The following is a 19,705-nucleotide window of genomic DNA, read 5'->3' on the forward strand; positions in this document are numbered from 1 at the left end:
TGTGGTGATGTTCGTGCACATCCCAAAAGCCATGCCATTGTCGTCGCATTACACCATATGTCCTGTTGCGGGATGATATCCAAGATGTGCCTTGATCGGCGGCGATGAAGATATTGAGAAGGCCCCGAGATCGTGACAGGATGCCAGTCGCTATCATGCAGTCGTTTGATATTCTGTCCAATTGACGTGTGGAAGAGCAATTGACTGATGTTCTTTCGACGGAAGGGACCTAGAGTTGTGTTTCGAGATGTAGTTCCCGCTGCACAGACCGCTCTCCGCTCAGAGCGCACAGTGTGCAGAGGCAGGTGCAAAGCAGCATCTTGATGCCAGAGTTGGCAGCGTTCATCACTGTGGTACATACCGCAGTGTCGAAGAAGATCGTACATAACCAGTTAGTGCGAGATCACCTTCAAGAACACGGAATGCGTCGTGTCCCATTCGATTTCTGTTTCTCAAACTATGCCGTTATAAAATGGGAACTATGACCACGAGGTATCAGTGTAATCTTCCCCATATCGTACCACTGTCGCCTGTGCCATGCTCCTCGCTTGTAATGTCATCGATATATCGTACATGGTGTGAATATGCTGTGCTCTATTTCGTACTGGTGCCTTTGAATGTACTTGAACGCCGTCAGTCGAGATGTAGATATAATTCCTTACAGAATTGGGGGTCTTACCTATTCCACAAGTTCCCCAGCACCCCGGATCTCGCACTCTGGTCTTGTATGCTCTCTCGTCTTGCTGCTCCAGCGGCATTGTTCGGGTCCCGCTTGTACTCATTCATACCAGAGAACAATGAGGTGCCCTTGCTCTTGTGGCCGACATCGCCTGAACCACTTCTCTCGTTCTGGTGGGCATCTGCGGTAGACAGAGCTCCTGTGTCTTTCAAGCCGGACATGTTGAGTGAATTGGTGTTGTGTTTGGTGATGGGTAGTGAAGATAGATGTGGTGTGGAATGTAATTCAACGAGTAATGAGGACAGAATACCTTACGGCTGCTTATATACTACGACTTCCATGCTGCAGACGGGCATTTTCATGATCAAAAAGCACCTCGAACGACCGGGGCGCCATGCAGTGCTGAGATCCAGGCCATTGACAGATCCAAGAAGCACAAGCTTTGGCTCATCAACAGATCGTGTATGTATGATTGGGTGCTAGCATCGTAGCTTGACCACATGCCAGATCTCGGACAGATCTCATCGACATCATTCTTTCAGGAACGGAGCCCTAGCTGCATGATCTTGCTGTGAGTTGACAGACTGGCGCCATGGGTTGTCTGATTTGTGGAGTTCTCAGACGTCATGGCGTTTCAGTAGGACTGTCGCGAACCAGACATGCGAGGCATGTCAGATCGTGAGGAGGGAAAACGCCGAGTCGTCATCGATTCGGAGAGCCGAGACGTGAAGATCGCGTTGACCGCTTCGGGTTGGTGCTGCCGTGCTCGCTCGAGTGTACGTATACCATGACGGACTACAGTAAAGCAGTGCAAGAGAGTGAGAACAGTGTTATGTATAAGCAAGAGTCTGCGAGGATAGTAAGGTACAGGACCACGAGGACGAATGTACTTGGCCAATGCTGAACGAAGTTGTCTTGGCAGGAAAGTCTGCCTTCCAAGTTCCGGCAACAGCCCGCCTTCTCGACAAACTCGACAAACATCACTTGAGATTCGTCCAAGTGACTCGCAGCTGGCGAAGGGCGGATGCACATGAAAGAGCTAGTGTCTGATACAAAGGACCACTGCCACGAACTGCGACAGACTCTTGTTTGGCCCAATGCAACTTCAGTTTGTGGATGCCGAGCCCGGAGACCACACTGCCGAGCGACGTGATCTACGGCATTGTCTTCGCTGCTACGACCCAGGCGTGGTGCTGTTGAGGTCGATATGGCAAAATCGTGCAGCCGTGCCCACGCCCAAACGCTGGCCTCCGGTCCAGACTTCGTGGAGTACAAATGAGTCTGATCTACCTGCAGCAGCCAGAAGAGCACATTCGAAGTGTGAAAGGTTCCGCTGGCCTGTAGGCATTCTAAGAGTGTGCCAAGCCAGGATCGAACAGTCTACAATGTCTGTCCACGTTCGTCCCACCAGTCCATGATCAGGCTGTTACACAAGCTCTGGAATACAGGCTATCTAACACAAATACCCAGAGACAGCTGTCCAGTGGGGTGTCCATGCACGACTCTTGCATTTCGAGATCTTGGTCGAAGGGCTGATACAAGAACAACAGGATTTTTCTTAATGGTCTGGAGCGTTCAAGCTCCTCCTCACCACGCAAAGTCCATACACAGCTTCTTTTCCTCAACAATCATGAAGGTCTGGTCACTCGTCGTTACAATCCTCTACTCTTCCCTTCGAGCTGATGCAGCTGTCCTGGACGATCGATACGGCTCTGCGGTAGCCACTGAACAGCTCCAAAGCTCAAGGGATACGACTTTGGGAGAGCACAGCCTGGAAGACTGTACTTTTCAAGCGTACGTCCACTTCACGTCCAGGCCACATCAACGCTTCACGCAGCTAACAAACATGCCCACAGCTTCTCCGGCGACTGGTGCGACGGCGATGCGGGTCCACTCGAGGCCGTATCCGGCGACTCTTCCTGTTTCGTGGCTACTGATCGCCACTCCTACAGAATCGGGACGGGCTGTCCAAGGTTGTGGTACAACTACTACGTACGTCCATTCCCGCAACTTCACGGACTAGTAGCAGCAAGTTGATGCTACATAGGAAGGAGAGGACTGCGTCCCGGCTGCCTATGCTGGCTATAACCATGGAGCTGGTGACCTACCTGGAGGCTGCATCAATGTCAACACAAGAAGATCTTGGCGCTCTACGAAGGTGGCGAATTAGATATGAGGCTATGGGGTATTATGATGATGGGTTGGCTGGGAGGACTGCTGCATACTGATGAGGTGTTGCCCGATTACCGAGAGCGTGGGAATCCTTCGAGTACGTTTGAAGACGAGGTTGTGACTGTCCTGGACTTTGTTGTGCATCGAGCGGTTCAGATTGAGGACGGCATCGGTGTTGAGGAGCAGGCTGGTCATGATGGCGAGGCGGATGGGGCTCGTGCTGATGCTCCTGCGACTGGACTGCAACAGGGCCCGACAGCAGCTAAGAAGCCGAAGGTGCTGGGGCGGCAGTGGTTCGAGCGCATAGGCGAGGTATGGAAGGAGTGGCATGATATGTCGCTAGAATGATCGTACTCCAACACTGCTTCAGCTATCCAATTCTGCCTTGGTCTTTCACGCTCCCATCATCGTCCACCTCGACTCTCCCCAATGCGTGACCGACAGCCCTACATTCTCAACCCAGCAGTTATTGCCCAGCAATTTCTGACGCCCCTCTCAGTAGTACGCTATCCGCCTGCGAGGAGGAGGCGAGCAATCTACGGCATTTTAGCACTTCCTCCCCAACTTCGACGCGAACGTACTAACCAGCCATGCAATAGTAATCACCGCAGAGCTCACACGCCCCCCGCCTCCTTCGTCGATTGCGTCGATGCCTCGACGTCTTGTTTGTCAAGAGCCAGCTGACGCCGTAAGCTATGGCCAGAACGAGCATCGACGGAGGGATCCGCATGGCCGTCATTGTGAAAAAACCCCCCCGCCTCTTCCTGAACGGAGCCTCGCGGTTTGGAGGATTAGGCTTGGTGTATGCACAAGTAACTAACTTGCTCGAGAATGGCCTCAGTTGTGCGCACTGAAGTCACCGCACTTCTCGACGTGCGATCAAGATACGAAGAAAAAGCCGACATATCAGACCAGTCGGATGATCGCCGATATCGAGCCTCATGTGCGAACTGTGCTGGCTCCAGTGAGCACTTTTGTGACGTTTGGCGAACACACCGCTCGATGGGGTGAAGGGATCCCTGTCGAATGTCCCGACTGCCTCTGCGACTACATCTCCTCATGCTCCCACCACTATGCTTCGTCCGATGTACTGCTGGGGTACGGCCAGCTCTCGAGCTCTTTGCCAGCATTATCCAAGTGCTCGAAGCTGTAGTGCTTCGACGATCGTTGACCATCTATGTCGAGTCACGTTGTAGCTCGGAAAGTTACTTTTCATACACTTCATACTTTGCATGAGAGCACATACGACCTGCAAGAGTCTACATATTTGAGTCGAGCGGGAAGACAGCGGCAGCTCAATGATGTGAGTATGAAACCGTGGGTCTGAACGTGGGCTGCTTCGACAACATAGCATGTTCCAAGCTATCAAGTCAAATATGTGCTGATCAATCGTTACCCAACTCGAAGTACCCCTTAAAGCGGTCGGTCCCTTGCAATCTCGCTTCATGAACCACCTCATAACAGGTCATCAATAATCTCGGGAAGCGTTCACACCAGTAGCTTAGGTAGCCACCGGCAAGAGGCCCAACCTGTCTCTTGACGTGTTCCGGCATGTCCTCATAATGATTCTTCTTGTTCCTTAAAGCCCGCAACAGATCCAGCAATCGATCCCCGCTATACTTGCGTTGCTTGCCCAAGGTATCCACGAATGAGCGGTCCAGTTTGGCCAAGAAGTTTGGAGGGATATCGTCACTGATTGGCGCGCCAATGACTTCGAAGGCGCGATCTTCTAGGATGCGCAGGGTAGCAGAATCCGTCCTATACCAGTCATCGTAGGTGCCCCTGGGTTCGCGCTCGAAATGGTCGGAGACGTCGCAAAGGAAGGCCAGTCGCTTCTCGGGTGCCCAAAAGTAAGGGTGGTTGAGGACTGCTTGAGCTGTTGGACGTTTCTCTGGTTGATACGCCAGCATTGATGTTATCAGCTGCAGGGGCTCATACGCGTCAGACCTATGACAGAAATTGTTAGCCGCGATCGTGCGAAGGTGCCGCAGGATCAGGCGTTGGGTTGGGAGCAGATGCGCGTCGGAGAGCGTGCCGCTCGAATCGGTCCCTTCCAACTAGACTCTTCACGCCGCGATGCAAGTGATTCACTTACCAACGGTTGAGAGCATCCAGCGTCTTGTTATCTCTCTTGATATTGAGCTCACGGAGCTGTTGCCATCCATTCTCATCCTCATAAGGATGCACACCATCGGTCAACACCCAGAAGAAAAGACACCCGAGTGAGAAGATATCCGCCGCACGTTTCACACCACTGACCCCGCCAATGCCACTGTCACTGCCGTCCTTGGAAGTGCTATGAGTGTTTTGGTTAGTGATCTCACGTGGTTGCGATATCAGCTCTGGGGCCTTCCAGCCAGATGTTCCTGCATTGCCAGTCGGGTCGACGAGAGTGCTGACGTTCTCCGGGAGGTTCTTGCCAAGCCCGAAGTCTGAAATCACCAGTCTATTGGCATCCGGTTGTGTCTTCTTAGGGTAGGCAACGAGGATGTTCTGCGGCTTGATGTCTCGGTGGATGATCCGAAGTTTGTGTAAATGACACAGGCCTGCCGCGAGTTGCTGAAGTGTTTTGGACATGTCTTGTTGCATAGAGACCTTCAAGGTCTTCAGCTGACGTTGTCTTTCTTCCGTCTTTGCCTTCTCTGTCTCCCACACTTCAAACAGACTAGCTTGGCATAGCTCGACAGCAATGTAGAGGAAGTGGTCGTCTTTCTGTTGGCAGAAGTAGCGCACAACGTTCGGGTGATCGTCGCTTTGTTGCAAGAAGGAGACTTCCTGGGACGCCAGCTCGTAGTACTGTGAAAGCATGCGCTTTACAGCTACGCCGCGGCCTTCGAACGAGCCTTCGTAGACTATGGTACCGCAGCTCCCCTGGCCTATCATCTTGTCGGTGTGGATGACGAGATTGTTGATCTTCAACGGTCCAGACAACTCAGCACTTTCTGAAGCAGCGACACTGATGACTGCAGCAGGGCGAGGAATGAGTGTGTCGTTTTTGGCGTTTTTGGCCTCGAGTTGGGCATTCTCCTTCTCCTTGTGCTTCTTACCGGCGCGTTTGCCTGCGAAGTGCGTCAGTATGCATACATACGGATTTCAAGGAGCATGACGTTTGATGCGTGCGAGCTGCTGTCTGGCGGGCCAGATGCTTTGCGATGCATCGAAGCGCCACGTGCGCTTCCATGCAGACGGCACTCTCTTGGGCAACATGCAAATGACATACCTCTGGTCGCTTTCTTCTTCTTCGGGGTCTCATCATCCTCAACGTCGGCCTCGGACTTGGTTGGGCTGTCTCCACGAGATGGCTCCGCAAACCTCACATGGGGTGCAGGAGAGGCAGCATCGTGAGGGAATATGGTCTCCTGGGCAGGTTCGGCCTCACGAACCTACAACATGTGTTAGCCACTCATGCAACGAGATGGAACGACCGGCAGCAGAGCAGTCGACCGGACAGTGCAGATGCGTGGTGCACGACGCGCCATCTCCGGTCTAACTGCACTTCTGGAAGCTTCACACGGAGACGACTTACCATAGTTGGCTCCGTCTCAGGTGCGATTTTGGCCTCCGGTCCGTTTGGAAGAATTTCCGGCACCTTGAACTGTTTGAAATTATCCCACTCTATGGTGTCCTTCATCTTATATGCGTAGCCTCCAGAGCCGCTCAGCACACTGACGAGGGTTAAGATGATGGCCACCTGCCACCAGGTAAAGTTCTGCCCCTGTTGGAAAGCATTGATCGGCTTCAGCGACATCTCGTCACCGCCTTGAGTGGGAGCGTCGATTGTCAGTCTATTGTGCCCGGCAATGTGTCTTCCTTCCGCATTGATGTCAGACGACAGCGACATGTAGTGGACTCCTTGGTACAGAGCTTTCGAGATTGGCAGAGGCGATTTCTTGCGGGAGTCGTAGACGTCGGGGTTGTAGTACCTTGCTTCGGGCGCCTTGTCCGTCACTGTTGGATACTTGCCCTCAGAGAGAGCGTACCAGTTGCCAGAGTTGGTGCAGCCCACCCACACATTTTCAAATTCCTCGTCTGTCTCGATCTTCTTGCGTGTGTCCGGTTGTGGAAGGATGACAAGAGCTGCGTTGCCTGACAGGTCGTCCACCGGCCTGACAATGTCAAAGACTCTCACCACCGGAGTGGGGAACTTCTGCTTGTATCGTGGCTTGGGCAATGCCGCTGCAGATTCGTAATGCCCATTTGGTTGGAGGTCCACGCTAAGGATGCTTCCATCGTACCTGGACACTACGTACTTTCTGTCCATGGCCTCTTCGTAGTCTCGTCGTAGATCGTTGTCACGATTGTTGGGACCCCATTCGAAGTACTTGAGCGTGGTGATGGGCTCTCCGGTGTTTCTGTCCTGCACTCCAATCGTGTAGTCGACTCTGCCCAGGGTGATTGTACCCATTGGTTCACATTCCGTTGCTTCCAAATCGAGCGGACTGGCTCTTCGGCAGCTCCTGTCATCGTTGACGATGGATCCAGCTGAGCTGAAGGTCTTCAAGATGTTTCCGGTGGCAGCATCGACGGTGTACAATGTATTCTTCTTCTCAGCCGTGTACGCTACCGCCGGATACTCGTCGTTGGCGTACGGTGACATTTCGACCAGTTGTTTCACTGTCAATCCCAGTCTCGACAATCCAAGCCCGGGCGCCAGCACATAGATGCTGCCATCCTGCGAGGGCTCTATCACGAACAATGGGTCTTCCTGTTCTTGTCCCTTCTCGTCCAAGGTCTTGTTTTCCCGACGATGACGTATGGTCTCGACTACTTCACTGTCGGTTTCCAGCGTCCATCTTGGGGCGCCAGTGGTTCTGTCACGGGCGTGGAGCTTTCCGTCAACTGTCGCCAGGAGGATAATGTCCTCGACCTGCCAATCCTGCAGAGACCGCGCCTGTTGTCGCGAGGTGAGACCGGCGGAGGATGCCGGCGTCAACTGGGCAGGAGGTTGTCCGCTCACCGCGTTGATGTTTGCGCGAGAGGACACAGTCGCAAGGGCGCCATGGTTGGCGGATGCTCGCACTACTTTTTGTTGTTGGTGGTGTTGATCTACGTCCGCATCGGTGTCACGGAAGCCTCGCTGGCCGCTGTGACTGTGCGGAGTGTGTAGAGAGTGGGCGACGGTTTCTTGCCATCGTCGGTCTGCAGCCGACAACGCCGGGTCGGAGGATACATCGTCGGCGTACTGTTCGGGGGAGACATTGGGCTGGTGCTGCAGACCAGCTGCAATGGGTGCGATGAAGCCTAGAAACAGCAGATCGCGCACACGCAGGTTGGCGGGGCCGGGGGGTCGCCTGGGTGGCATGTTACCATGGACCTGTTCATGAGCAGGTCAATGGGAGTAGGCGTCCAGTGGAGGGTGGTGACAGCAGGCGGTGGGGTGGGTGCTATTGGTGGTGAGAGCGGTTGCAAGAGGAGGGCATCGGAGGTGGAATATTGGCAGCAGCAGTGCTCAGCTGGACCTGGACCCCTTGCGCGCGTTCCGGTACGATGTGCGGACGAGGTCACGTGGAGGTGAGCGTGCGGGTGGTCGTCTGCAGGTCTGAGGTGGGTGGTGCGGAAGCTGACGCATGCTCGTTTTTGTGCTAAACAAGCCAATCACACGCGAAGAATGAAGCCGACTAGTCCTTGCTTCATGGCACTTCCACTTGCTTCTGTTGTTCTCATCCGCCAGGGTATCTAACTTGCACTCATTCAACGTGAAGCCGACAATAGCGACGAGATTCTCGTGTGGCTGGCAATGCTCGTGAGCCGTGGCACGATTCCAATGATTCCAATCTACGCAGGGACAGGGACAAGGACAAGGCTTGGCTGAATCGCGGGCACGGCAAATCGAAAGCTTCGGCCTTTGTTGGTGGTCCATGGAACACAGAAGCGCTGCCTACCCCCCGTACCAGTACCACTGAAGCACTTCCTCGCTGCGCCGTGTGCCTCCAGCATTAGCATCGCACGCGCATCGATGCCCGATTTTTGCTTTGGCCATGGCAAGGAGCTTGCTGGCTTTCTTTGACCCGCTCTCACATGAACCTGCCCTCCGCGCCATCCGGCTAACGTTTCTATCAAGCAAGGCTTGCGACTCGACTGCTTTCATGCTGTCCTTGCCGTGCCTGCCTTGCACAACTGGCAGTCACATGAGATTCTCGGCTTTCTTCGCTTACTGACCGGCTGGATCTAGATCCATCGTGCGACACCACCTTCGACGAGGAGCTGCGAAGAATTCATCACGAACAAAGACGCGAAAGCCTACGCTTGGCGTTTCCAGGGAGTCGAAAACATGGATACGCTCGTGCGCAGCAGGAGTTAACCACGCCGACGACCAGCTCCACAGCGCGACGTCGACCCTCACCTCTTTTGGCCATCTAGATTGACCCAGCGAGCATGATTCCGCGCAGCCATACTGCTGCCGACTATCAGGCAGACAACCCGATGCAGACATGTGGAGCCCCACACGAGCTACTGTATGCAATGCGCGAATGAAGAACGAGGCAACTTTCGAGTCTTCACGATGCTCGAGAGGCTGGCCACTTTCGGTGACCGCAATCGATGCCCTATTCTTGTCGTATGCGCAGTCGGGCTCGTCTGCTACGAATGCCCCGACTTCTGTTCTGTCCACCCGCAATATTGTTTGCCCTCGCGAACGTCGTTAGGGAGAGGTGAGCCGCATGAGAAACTACGTCCCACGCCCACAGGCATTCCGCCCACAGCATCAGTCAGCAGAAATCGACGTCGCTGTGGCTACGATTTATTGTAAGGTGAAACTGACAGCAGAAATTCTTACATGTCGGCTTCACTTCATCTTCCCCTGCTCAGCAGGTTCATCGCACAACAGACCGCACTGATGCCATCTAACCCAGCATGGCTTCAAAAGACATCAACCTGTCTCTGCTGTCGCTGCCACAAGAGCTTCTTGACATATTTTTTGAATTTGCTTACTCTGGTGCTGACTCGTCTTCCTTTCTTGCATAACGAGGCCTTTTGGCTGACTCACAACTATGGTCCGTGCGCACTCAGGAGCATGGCATTTTGCATACAATATTCGCAGGCTTTTGGTCTCCAAGGAGTTCTTCCAGCAAGCTGCTGTTGCATGGATTCGGCCTCAACCGTGGAGCAAATACCCCTTTGTCTGCTGGCATCTTATCCAACTAGGCTTGTTCCGAACACACACAACCGAGATGGCAGTCCGCGCGACTCCCGAAGAGATCACAACATTGCGAAGCGCAGAATCCCGCAGCTTCAAAGTCTTGAGCATCCACGTGTGTATTGGCACCTTCGCAAGTTTACCTTTTATGAAACCGAGCAGCTTCTGGAATGATGAAGCACCAGATGAGGCTTTGCGACGCTGCTTCCTGTTCAATGTATGCCGAATGCCTTCTTTGCCCCAGCGGATTGAAGTTCTCTATCTACGAGAGGAACCCACCGCTTCCAACAAAGTAGGCAGGACACTGCGGCGGATGGAGGAGCTGCTCCAAGTCGAGCTCCACGCTGAAAGAGAGAGGAGAATGTTGGAACTAGAACCTGATAATAGCCCTACGGAGAGCAGCCGTCAAATCACCAACCATGTTACCGACGCTGTGCTGCGAATAAAGAAGCTGCTGCAGAGTAGGTTCGGCATTGCCAAGGGACTTACAGTGTCGGAGGAAACCCATGCAAATGAGGCGATGGAGCAACAGCTACCCCATTGTCACCCATTGTATCAAGGCTCTGCTGTCTGTGCATGTGTGATGCAATCATGTTGAGACGGTGGGAAGACCAGCGGCAAGGCTCTCGATCGAGCCTTCGCCAATGATGCTTGAACCTCGCCTCCAACAGATCCTTGCGACGACTAAGCAGCGCCGTCAGCATGCAATCCAGATCGGCGACAACGTGTTGCCATGTGCCATCTTCGCAGAACACGTTGCAAGCTGACAACCCATTGGTACCTCACTCGCCTACGACGATGCAGAAGAGAACATTGAGCGCCTGTTGGTGCTCGTCGCAGTTGGCAACCCTTCAAATAGAGGCGGCGTCAACGAGAAGCAGGCCATATCTGGTCAGATCGGCGCTTCTGCTGGCATTGCTCGGGGCAGGCAGATCCATCGCGGCCCATGTACAACGCATCTCATGCAGCTCAGTGGCCGGGTGATTTGTTTTCTCGGCGGCAGGTCAGGTGTTCTTCGGGGCAGGCGTCTCGCTCAAGGACGACTTCAGCATAACGCGCGCCTACAACCAATATCCAGGTCATTTTTGGTGTTGGAAAGAGTGGTGATGGCTGTCGTTGACGCTGGATCCTGCTTGAGATGTTGGAGAGTATTGATCGTGGAGATATAGGAGCGCTTGCGAGATAGTACAAAGACGATGCTACTGTGCCTCATGCACTGTTCTTCTTCATCACACTCAATTGCCCACAAGGTTTCCCCGATCGCCAGGAAGCTCCGGCAGCGCTCACTAGCTTCAGCCCCCAGAACCCCGTCCGAGGTGCTGGAATCCACGATCGTCCGCTTCCACCACCACCATCTCACGCGAAGACCAACATCACTTCCTCGACATCTTCTTCATCACTCTCGATAGCACCGAAGAACACACTTGTGTCGCCTCTTCCTTCGGCGTTCTGTCTTGTTTCTTCACGAGACACGGTCCTGCTGCAGCACCCAATCAGGCCTCACAGCATCAGCCGAAACACCCTGGCAGTCCTCTAAGCGCCGACGCTGTCGCCCACGAATCACGATCGCCTGCGCACGCGGCACGTTTGATCGACCATCCTGAAAGGAGCTTAAAGGGAGAACCAACGCGTTGGAACGTGCTCCCATTGGCCTTCGGAACGCTGCCTTTTTCCTCAGGTCGTCACTTGCAAGGCCGAAAAGTGTTTACCTACGCCTCTACGCGCCCACACCAAGAATAGCTGAACAGGCGCTTCTGCACAGCTGTGTGAGTGCTGCAACCAACAGGCAGTCCATTACTGCGACTCTGAACCAACAATCGTATGTTCCTTCACGGGACTGCAACATCCTGTTGCTCGGAGGCACCGCGCGAACACATCAGGTAAGCACATCAATTTAACCACAAGCATGCCTCGTCCCTCTGCAGCTCCCCTCCGCTTGCTTCTTCTTCACCGGTGTTGCTGCAGCTTACTCACACAGCACGCGCAGGTCTGAAGTGGTGTCGTCGTTGCCGATTCATTCATTTGATTCCTCGGTCACTCGTTCCCGCAAACGACGACAATCATCAACAGACATGGCCTCCGCTACTGCTACTGCCACCATGGCCGCTGCTGGATTCGACAAGAAAGCCAGAGACTCTTCCTCGTCTCTGCAGACACCAGGATCTGGGACATTCCCTTCTGAGATGCTCAGTCCTATGGCACCCTCGCCCAGCTTCATGAAGAGGGAAGATGCCTTGAAGACTCCAATCACCCCGCCATCGGCCTATCTGGACTTCTTGAAGAACTACAGCTCGACTGGTCTTATGAGTCCAGCATCTACTGGCACTAGCAGTCGCTTCAGCTTCAACGATAAGAGCTTCGACAAGCCTTCCGACAAAGCATCCGAGATCCCCAAGTCTACCATGACACCACCAACATCGCAACCAGCACTCTCCCGCAACACATCCTACGACTCTAATGTCACCGATCAAAGCACCGCAAGCTCAAATAGCAGTGCGACTGCACAACTACGACGAGGATCAAGACCCGACTCGCCACGCATCATCATCCCACCATCACCGTTCGCAAAGCCCGCACCAAGATCAGCTCGCACACCCCGGCGACTAGCAATTCCACAATCACCATTCTCACCCGCACTCGGCTCCGCACAGACCACCGCCTCAATGCCCTCTCCATACTCATCAACCCCACTCAGTGCTGCACCGTGGAGTGCATCGTTCTCACCACGCGAGCACAGCGACGCAATCAACCAACCCGGCAAGGTCCACGTCCGACATGTCGTAACACGGACTGTGACCTACTGCCGCACCCCTCTCGTCGAACCTGCACCGCGCGGCAAGAGAAGAAAGCTCGACACCGACGAGGCCGACTCGAAAGCTTCGTCACATAAAGCTTCCTCGGAAGAACCGCCTATCAAGCAGGAACGGATAGAAGAGGTTGCGACAGAGTCGTCGGCCTCGGAAGCGTAGTCTTGTTCAGTATGACTTGATCGATCCCATACCACAACAACCACCATCACCACCACCGCCTCCGTTCCATTGAGCGACTTTTGCACATCATCGACTCCCAACCACACCATTGGTAGGGATGACACTATTTTCTTTTACGAATTACGATGGATACCACTCTGTTGAGCGACGAAGCCTTCGAAAGCCTGGCGCTAGAGGCGTAGACAACTGTTTTGGGGAATCTTGGGGAGAATATTACGGGTGGCGCAATGTGGCGCATACCATGTGATGGGTTTATTTGCTGCTTGTTTTTGGCCATCTAGGAGAGATGGATGCATTTTTTTCTTGTCTTGTTTTGTTTATTACAGAGTCGAGGCTGATTTTGCTAAATAGAAGCGAGTCGTGAGACCTGGATGGGGATGAAGTATAAAATACTTTTATATCAATGCTCTCCAGTGCATCACTACTTGTCATCGATGCATCATGTCGACAATCAAAAAGGGAGCAGACGGCAAAACGACCACCACCGTTGAAGCAGCCAGCGCATGAGCAGTTGAAGTCACATCACAGCATCACATACTGCGTCCACTAAAATCGACCTTGCGCCATACGGCAAGGAACTGGAAGGATCCAGCGCCCTACCACTCAGCCACTCCACCGATGACAGTCATCGAGTGATAACGAGACTCTGATGGTACATGTACGGAGCCTTCCCGCGCAGGACAGGGGTCCCGATGGATCTGCATCGAGATGGCTGCTAGTATGTCCATCAGCCAAAGCACACATGCCCCGTTGAACTTCATGCACAACACTGCCCGATGAAAAGTATGGAGTTCACCATCGCCACCACCGAAATACCTACCAAACGGTCAATGGTAATGCAATGTGTCATCATAGCCACCACCAGCAAACTCCTCGCGATTTCATTCGAACTGTCTTCCAACATCATGGTAGACAGAACCAGGATTGAGGACCAGACTTGGTACTCCGCTTTGCCTACAGCAGCTCATCTGGGCTGGCCCTCCGAGAACTGGTGACAAACTTGGACGCCGGCAAGCGCTTCGACTCCCCCTTGAAGCGCATCCGATACCTTCGACACACTGGCATACTGCTAACTAGCGAGGTCCGATTAATGTAGTCGAGGGAGTAACGCATCCACGTACATCTAATCCGCATATGCGTTCCTCTAGCAGCTCTCTACTTGAACGGCCCATGGAGGATAACAATGACGAGCATGGGCACGAGTTGCGGACGCTGGAATCGGTTCGTTCAGGTAGTTGAGGCTGCAGTGTTGGATAGAGGCGTGGCTGACGCGGATGTAGTGTGAAGTTGCAAAGGAGGAGATGCTGCGTGCTCGCGCTTGCCCCTGATCACATGCTTAGCGCGGCTGAGTTGCGCAAGCTCCCTACGACTTTGCTGTCTAGTCTGGTATGTCTTTATGGCTGGTTGAGGTGTATTCGTGGCTGCGCTTCTGCTGAGCTCCGTCTTCAGGCAGAATTGTCTGCTTATCGTTCGCCTGGCGTTCGGCTTGTTGCAGACGTTCCGGCTTGTGCCGAGAATCTGAAGCAAGCTAGTGGGAGTCTCCCGTACTATCTCTTGACTTCACCTCCTACTTTTTCGTGCCTCGGCTTCACTATCTTACTGCACTGAAGCCGCACTTGAAGTCTAGCTCATTCCAGGTACATCAAAGACACTCATCAAAGACACACATCGTTGATGACTAGGCTACTTTCTTCCCAGCCTGTAGTCTCAATCACTTACCGCCAACCACAAGCAAGATGCAAGTCTTCCTTAAGACTCCCACCGGCAAGACAGTCACCCTAGAGGTCCAGAACACGACGACTATCCTCGAGTTCAAGAGGATGGTCGAAAAGAAGACCGGATGCCCTGCATCATGCCTCAGACTTATTTGGGCTGGGAAGGAGCTCGCATGCTCAATCGAGGATGATGAGGAGGAGGAAAAAGAGCAGCGGACTTTTGACTCGGTAGGCCAACCAGTCTCAACACGTGGTCGAAAGGAGTGACTGACATGACATAGTACGGCATCGGAGTATGTGCAACCATCTGGCAGGTGGTGATGTTGAGGGGATCTTGAGCAGACGATATCGGCAGGACTGATGACGAGACCTTGGTGTAAGAACGCGTTAGGAAAGTGCGTACAGCAAAACGACCGTCACTGTCTGAACAGCAGACGCAAAACAATCAACTTTTTGAGAAAGCTCTTGAAGAGTCTGCGCAAATTGCGTTCATCACAGTTAAAAAGCCGAAATGCTGTTCAAGCAGTGACAATTGTCAAAAGTGGCGCCGATGGGTAGCAATGTGTACTTTACAGCCGTGCCCTGAAGATCCCGAAATGAGGTTTGTCATTGCACATGATTCATCGTGCATTGGGTTATTCACGCTGACGGCCGTGTCTCAGCCCTCGTTCTGGTCTAAGACATCGGTTTCATCGGCATCTTCATAACAGCCTCGTTTTCTCTTTTTCTCAATTTCCACAACACCAGATCCAATCTCAGTACACCAATACTCACGATGTAACTCTTCTGCAAGAACCTCCGTGGCGGTACCGACACCTACGAGGTCGAGCCGACAACTACCATCAGGGAGTTCAGAACCGAGATCGAGAAGAAAACTGGCGTTCCACCTGGCTGTCAGAAAATCGTCTTTGCAGGCAAGCATTTGGGAGGCCAGGCTGATGACGATGAAGATGAGAGAAAAGAGCGGACGATCGAGTCGGTAAGTCGCCACGCGGAGGACTCTCTCTAATGCGCATCTGCTGATAGATTCATCATAGTACAACATTCAAAAGGAGGCCACAGTCCATGTGGTGCTCCGTCTAAAAGGATCTTAAGGAGCCTCGGGGTACACGAGAGGCCATGAGGAAGTTAAGGAGCAGAGAGTGCTGGATGGTGATGGGGACTTGGTTATGGGAAGGTAGTGAATGACTTCACTGCACGTGAACCCGCCATTTCGTCGTCTCAGACGCTTGTTTCCGCTTGCATGACCAAAAAGCAAACATCCCCAAATTCTGCCACGCTCTTATAACACAGCAAACCGCATATGCCGGGAAAACTACGGCGAGGTCTGTCTCAGCTCCATTTTCAACATCATCAACAACGCACTGCCCCTCAGACACACAATGTCGCCGCCACCAGGAGCTGCAGCGCGCGTCTTCGCCCTCCCAGAGCTCCTCGACATGATCTTGCTCGAAGTATCCGACTGTCTCCAAATTTTCGTGCTGCGACGCACAAACAGCACCTTCAACGACACCGTCAGCGGCTGCAAGTCGCTGCGGCGGCGCATCTTCCTCGAACACTCGCCCGGTCGCACCTATAACGATGTCAACGAGTTCCTGGGTCAAGCACCACTCAAGCACGCGACGGCACCCTTCGACTTCCTCACGCTCGACACTGGCTTCCACTGCATTCTGTGCGAGGAGCTCAATCCTGAGCACAGCTTTAGTGTTCGAGACCAGCTCTTTCCGAGGTGCCGACTGAAGAGCTCATGGCGAGACATCCTTGTCGGCCTACCTGAGAGCTCGTCCTTATCGAGCTGGGCTGGCAGGACCGTACGACTCCATTCCGGGCTACCATAAACGCATCCACCACTCTTGGGGAGGTTGTGGCAGTGGCGGAGAAGATGGCTGTGACCTCATGGTCGGACAGAGGAAGGGGAACAGTAGACGAGAAGAGACGCTGGGTGCGCTCCGTATGGTCGCGATGATAGGCTCGTACGGCGTTGGCACAGTGTGGGTATAGTGTCGGAACAGTGTCGGGAGGGCGTCGATCTGACCGAAAATCCTTGTCAGTCAGAGCAGTGAATGAAGTAGAGTCCACGTGAAACTTTTACTCCCTAACTTCCATCCTCCTTGTCATGCGACCCTCGTTGACCTTCTCTTATAAAGTCCACAGCCATCTGACGAGCACATCAACGTATCACCACTGCAACAACAACATCCCCACCGACCCAACATGCAAATCTTCTTGAAAGAACTTACCGGCAAAACCTCCACCTACGAGGTCGAGCCTTCCACCACTGTTGCGTCGTTCAAGGTCATGGTCATGGACAAGACCGGCATCCCGATTGCACAGCAGTTTCATATCTTTGCGGATCAGCAAGTCGGGGGATACCGCTGCGATGAAGATGATGAGAAGGATCAGCAGACTCTTGCTTCGGTAAGTCTGATGCTGTCGAGCGGATACATTGCTGTTGCGCATGAACTGACCCCGAAACTGTAGTACGGCATCAAGAAGGAGTGTACTGCCCACATGGTGCTGCGGCTGATAGGTACCCAGAAGGAGTGTGATCAGCACTAGCGTGATTCGAGGACGTTGATGGAGGTGGCGGGAACTGGTGGGCATGCATGTCCGGACGAAGATGTATCGAGACTCCGCTGGGATTCTAGCATAGCGGAGCATGGTCTAAGACCAGAGGCTAAGACATACAGCTCTTTGTTTTGCCTCATGGCTAGATAGTCACATCAACCCTCGTGCGTATAAAGATGTCCTCACACAATCCTGCGCCGTCACTTCAGAGACACTCAGTCGAACATCGGGAACAGTAACAATGTCGGTAAACATTACCATCGACCTCAAGCTTCCCATGGCTACAGTTGCTACCATCCAGAAAGGAGGTAAAGTGAACATGAAAGACTTGCTCTCATCCCAAGTCGCTGCGCAGATCACCGATGCTGTCAGAGCGCTTCCTTTCCAGGTCAACGCGAAAGATCAAGACTCTTCCGAGGATTCAAGCGTGGCAAGGCCATCCAAGAAGAGGCGCCAATTCGCAAAAGCGAACACAACCTCACCTCCGACCAGCGTGACCCGCACACTCCGAGACGAGCTGGCAGAGGCAGAGGCCCAGCGACGGATGTGGGCTCGAATGCAAGAGCGTGTCGAGAAAACCGGCACTCCTGGAATGCAGATGTTCGTCAAAATGCTCACTGGCAAGACGAAAACGTTTGAAGTCCATCCGACTACCCCTATTCGCGAGGTCAAGACGATCATAGAGGAGTGCGAGGGCATACCTCTCAATCTGCAGCGGTTGATCTTTGCTGGCAAGCAGCTTGATTCAGGCCCAGAAGACGATGATTTCGATGAGCAGCAGCGCCTGACTTTGGCTGATGTAAGTATCGACTTTCCGATGATATACTGGAGTTTAGACTGATTTGAGACCAGTACGATGTTCGGCCGGACTCGACGTTGCATCTGGTGCTGCGTTTGACCGGTAGTTAGTGTGCAAAGGACAAAGAGGAAGTGCAAATGCTGTTGGTGAACAGTTCCGTGCGATCGATCCCGTTTGTGAACGGGACAAGTAACTTGCTGGCAAAGCCCAAAGTAGCGTGGGCCGTGCTCGAGCACATGACACTCGGTAGCTCCTGTATAAAGTGCTTGCGATTCTGAGTCGAGAGTCGGATCTATACTCACCCATCAACATCCAGATTCTTCCCGAACACACCACTTCCACCCCATCCACTCTACTCCACTCCACACTCGCCGCTCAACGCCACTCCACAGTCCACACAAGGAACAGAATGTCAGCCACCATCAACGTCGAACTCAAACTTTCCTTGACTACCATCGCGGCTATCCAGGGAAATGAAGCAACACAAGGCGTAAACGACCTGCCACCGAGTGTTGCCGAGCAGATCGTCAAGGCTATCAAAGATCTCCCCGTCTTGGTGACAACGAGGGACCGGACCTCGCTGCCGGTCAAAGCGATGACGATGTCGAGCAGCTCGCAGATCAAGACCTGCAGAAGAGGAAACACGCAAACAAGGTACGTATCCCAATGATGCAAGAATGTGTCCCCTGGGCCGTACGCAAGCGGCATGAGTTGCTCCATTGCTTCATACGCAGAAGTGCCCAAGCAATACCTCATCATACCAAGCTCCGGCTGACATGTAGATTTTGATAGCGCAAGGAGAAGGAGGTTGGAGCACCGAAGCGCAAGGGCAAGAAGAGACCGGCGTCTGACGAGCACGAGCCACGCACGTCCAAGCGACAGCTGAGATCTGACACCAGGGCACGACTGCCATCAGCCGGCACCGGGCCCATGCAGATCTTCGTTAAGACTATGACACTGAAAACAATTGTTCTCAATCTGGAGCCAGACTCTAGCATCCGCAAGGTCAAGCAGCTGGTGCGTGAAGCTGAAGGCATTCCGTACGATCAGCAGCGCCTCGTTTTCGCCGGCAAGCAGCTGGAGGCTCCTCCGGAGGACGATGATGACGAAGAGCGGGAGGAGAGGACTTTGTTATCGGTGAGTGTGACGCAACAAGTTCGATTCAGGCTGTCGGCTGACCAGATTCCAGTACGGCATCCAACATGAGTCCACGCTGCACTTGGTGCTGCGTCTGTGTGGCTCCTAATCGCCCAGACGAAGTTTCCCTGAGATGTATGGCCGTTCGTTGTGGCCGCTGCGTTCAGCACCGCGGTCGGTTGATTGCGTCGACCTATCAAGCAACTCCTCCAGATGTGCTGCTCGACCCTCGATCCCTCATCTACATCTTCACCGCAGTGTCGACATTGAACCACAATGCCATGACCGTAAACGAGATGGATCAGTAGAATCCAATCAGGTACCTTATCGCGACATCCTGTGCAGCGGGGTTTGCCTTCCTTGGTACGAGCTGCCGCTCTGATGTATGGAAAAGCTGCCAATGTCTCATTCCTGGAATAGTCTGGCATTTTGAAAAGCAGTGTCACGATGCGGTGGCAGACTGGGTGAGTGTTGCATGAAAGTCCTGGACGACGCGTGCCCTAGCCATCA

At 53.4% G+C, this 19,705-nt stretch overlaps 9 protein-coding genes across 9 annotated transcripts; 7 read left to right on the forward strand and 2 right to left on the reverse strand.

The window, feature by feature from the left end:
* Window positions 1-594: 594 nt before the first annotated feature.
* Window positions 595-900, reverse strand: CLAFUR5_12294 (uncharacterized protein; the record flags this gene model as incomplete). Its single annotated transcript, XM_047911442.1, has 2 exons — window positions 595-622; window positions 680-900. The coding sequence occupies 2 exons, from the start codon at window positions 898-900 to the stop codon at window positions 595-597; spliced, it is 249 nt and encodes an 82-aa protein (XP_047767473.1).
* Window positions 901-2,093: 1,193 nt separating this feature from the next.
* CLAFUR5_12295 (uncharacterized protein) lies at window positions 2,094-2,849 on the forward strand (the record flags this gene model as incomplete). Its single annotated transcript, XM_047911443.1, has 3 exons — window positions 2,094-2,473; window positions 2,536-2,671; window positions 2,727-2,849. The coding sequence occupies 3 exons, from the start codon at window positions 2,094-2,096 to the stop codon at window positions 2,847-2,849; spliced, it is 639 nt and encodes a 212-aa protein (XP_047767474.1).
* Window positions 2,850-2,875: 26 nt separating this feature from the next.
* On the forward strand, window positions 2,876-3,199 carry CLAFUR5_20290 (uncharacterized protein; the record flags this gene model as incomplete). The annotated part of the gene is made up of 1 exon (XM_059463126.1): window positions 2,876-3,199. The coding sequence occupies one exon, from the start codon at window positions 2,876-2,878 to the stop codon at window positions 3,197-3,199; it is 324 nt and encodes a 107-aa protein (XP_059319134.1).
* A 1,037-nt stretch (window positions 3,200-4,236) lies between these two features.
* CLAFUR5_12296 (Sensor for unfolded proteins in the ER ire1) lies at window positions 4,237-8,153 on the reverse strand (the record flags this gene model as incomplete). The annotated part of the gene is made up of 4 exons (XM_047911444.1): window positions 4,237-4,798; window positions 4,947-5,910; window positions 6,072-6,234; window positions 6,378-8,153. The coding sequence occupies 4 exons, from the start codon at window positions 8,151-8,153 to the stop codon at window positions 4,237-4,239; spliced, it is 3,465 nt and encodes a 1,154-aa protein (XP_047767475.1).
* A 3,905-nt stretch (window positions 8,154-12,058) lies between these two features.
* On the forward strand, window positions 12,059-12,955 carry CLAFUR5_12297 (uncharacterized protein; the record flags this gene model as incomplete). The annotated part of the gene is made up of 1 exon (XM_047911445.1): window positions 12,059-12,955. The coding sequence occupies one exon, from the start codon at window positions 12,059-12,061 to the stop codon at window positions 12,953-12,955; it is 897 nt and encodes a 298-aa protein (XP_047767476.1).
* A 1,757-nt stretch (window positions 12,956-14,712) lies between these two features.
* Window positions 14,713-15,785, forward strand: CLAFUR5_12298 (Polyubiquitin; the record flags this gene model as incomplete). Its single annotated transcript, XM_047911446.1, has 4 exons — window positions 14,713-14,919; window positions 14,973-14,984; window positions 15,485-15,670; window positions 15,729-15,785. 4 exons carry the CDS (start codon window positions 14,713-14,715, stop codon window positions 15,783-15,785), a joined length of 462 nt encoding a protein of 153 aa, XP_047767477.1.
* Window positions 15,786-16,073: 288 nt separating this feature from the next.
* On the forward strand, window positions 16,074-16,529 carry CLAFUR5_20289 (uncharacterized protein; the record flags this gene model as incomplete). The annotated part of the gene is made up of 1 exon (XM_059463125.1): window positions 16,074-16,529. The coding sequence occupies one exon, from the start codon at window positions 16,074-16,076 to the stop codon at window positions 16,527-16,529; it is 456 nt and encodes a 151-aa protein (XP_059319135.1).
* A 376-nt stretch (window positions 16,530-16,905) lies between these two features.
* On the forward strand, window positions 16,906-17,250 carry CLAFUR5_12299 (viral Ubiquitin; the record flags this gene model as incomplete). The annotated part of the gene is made up of 2 exons (XM_047911447.1): window positions 16,906-17,109; window positions 17,173-17,250. The coding sequence occupies 2 exons, from the start codon at window positions 16,906-16,908 to the stop codon at window positions 17,248-17,250; spliced, it is 282 nt and encodes a 93-aa protein (XP_047767478.1).
* A 250-nt stretch (window positions 17,251-17,500) lies between these two features.
* CLAFUR5_12300 (Polyubiquitin) lies at window positions 17,501-19,304 on the forward strand (the record flags this gene model as incomplete). Its single annotated transcript, XM_047911448.1, has 4 exons — window positions 17,501-18,058; window positions 18,671-18,712; window positions 18,851-19,195; window positions 19,248-19,304. 4 exons carry the CDS (start codon window positions 17,501-17,503, stop codon window positions 19,302-19,304), a joined length of 1,002 nt encoding a protein of 333 aa, XP_047766937.1.
* Between the last annotated feature and the right edge of the window lie 401 nt (window positions 19,305-19,705).

Source organism: Fulvia fulva, chromosome 10 (genome assembly GCF_020509005.1).
Source record: "Fulvia fulva chromosome 10, complete sequence".
Classification (NCBI taxonomy): Eukaryota; Fungi; Ascomycota; class Dothideomycetes; order Mycosphaerellales; family Mycosphaerellaceae; genus Fulvia; species Fulvia fulva.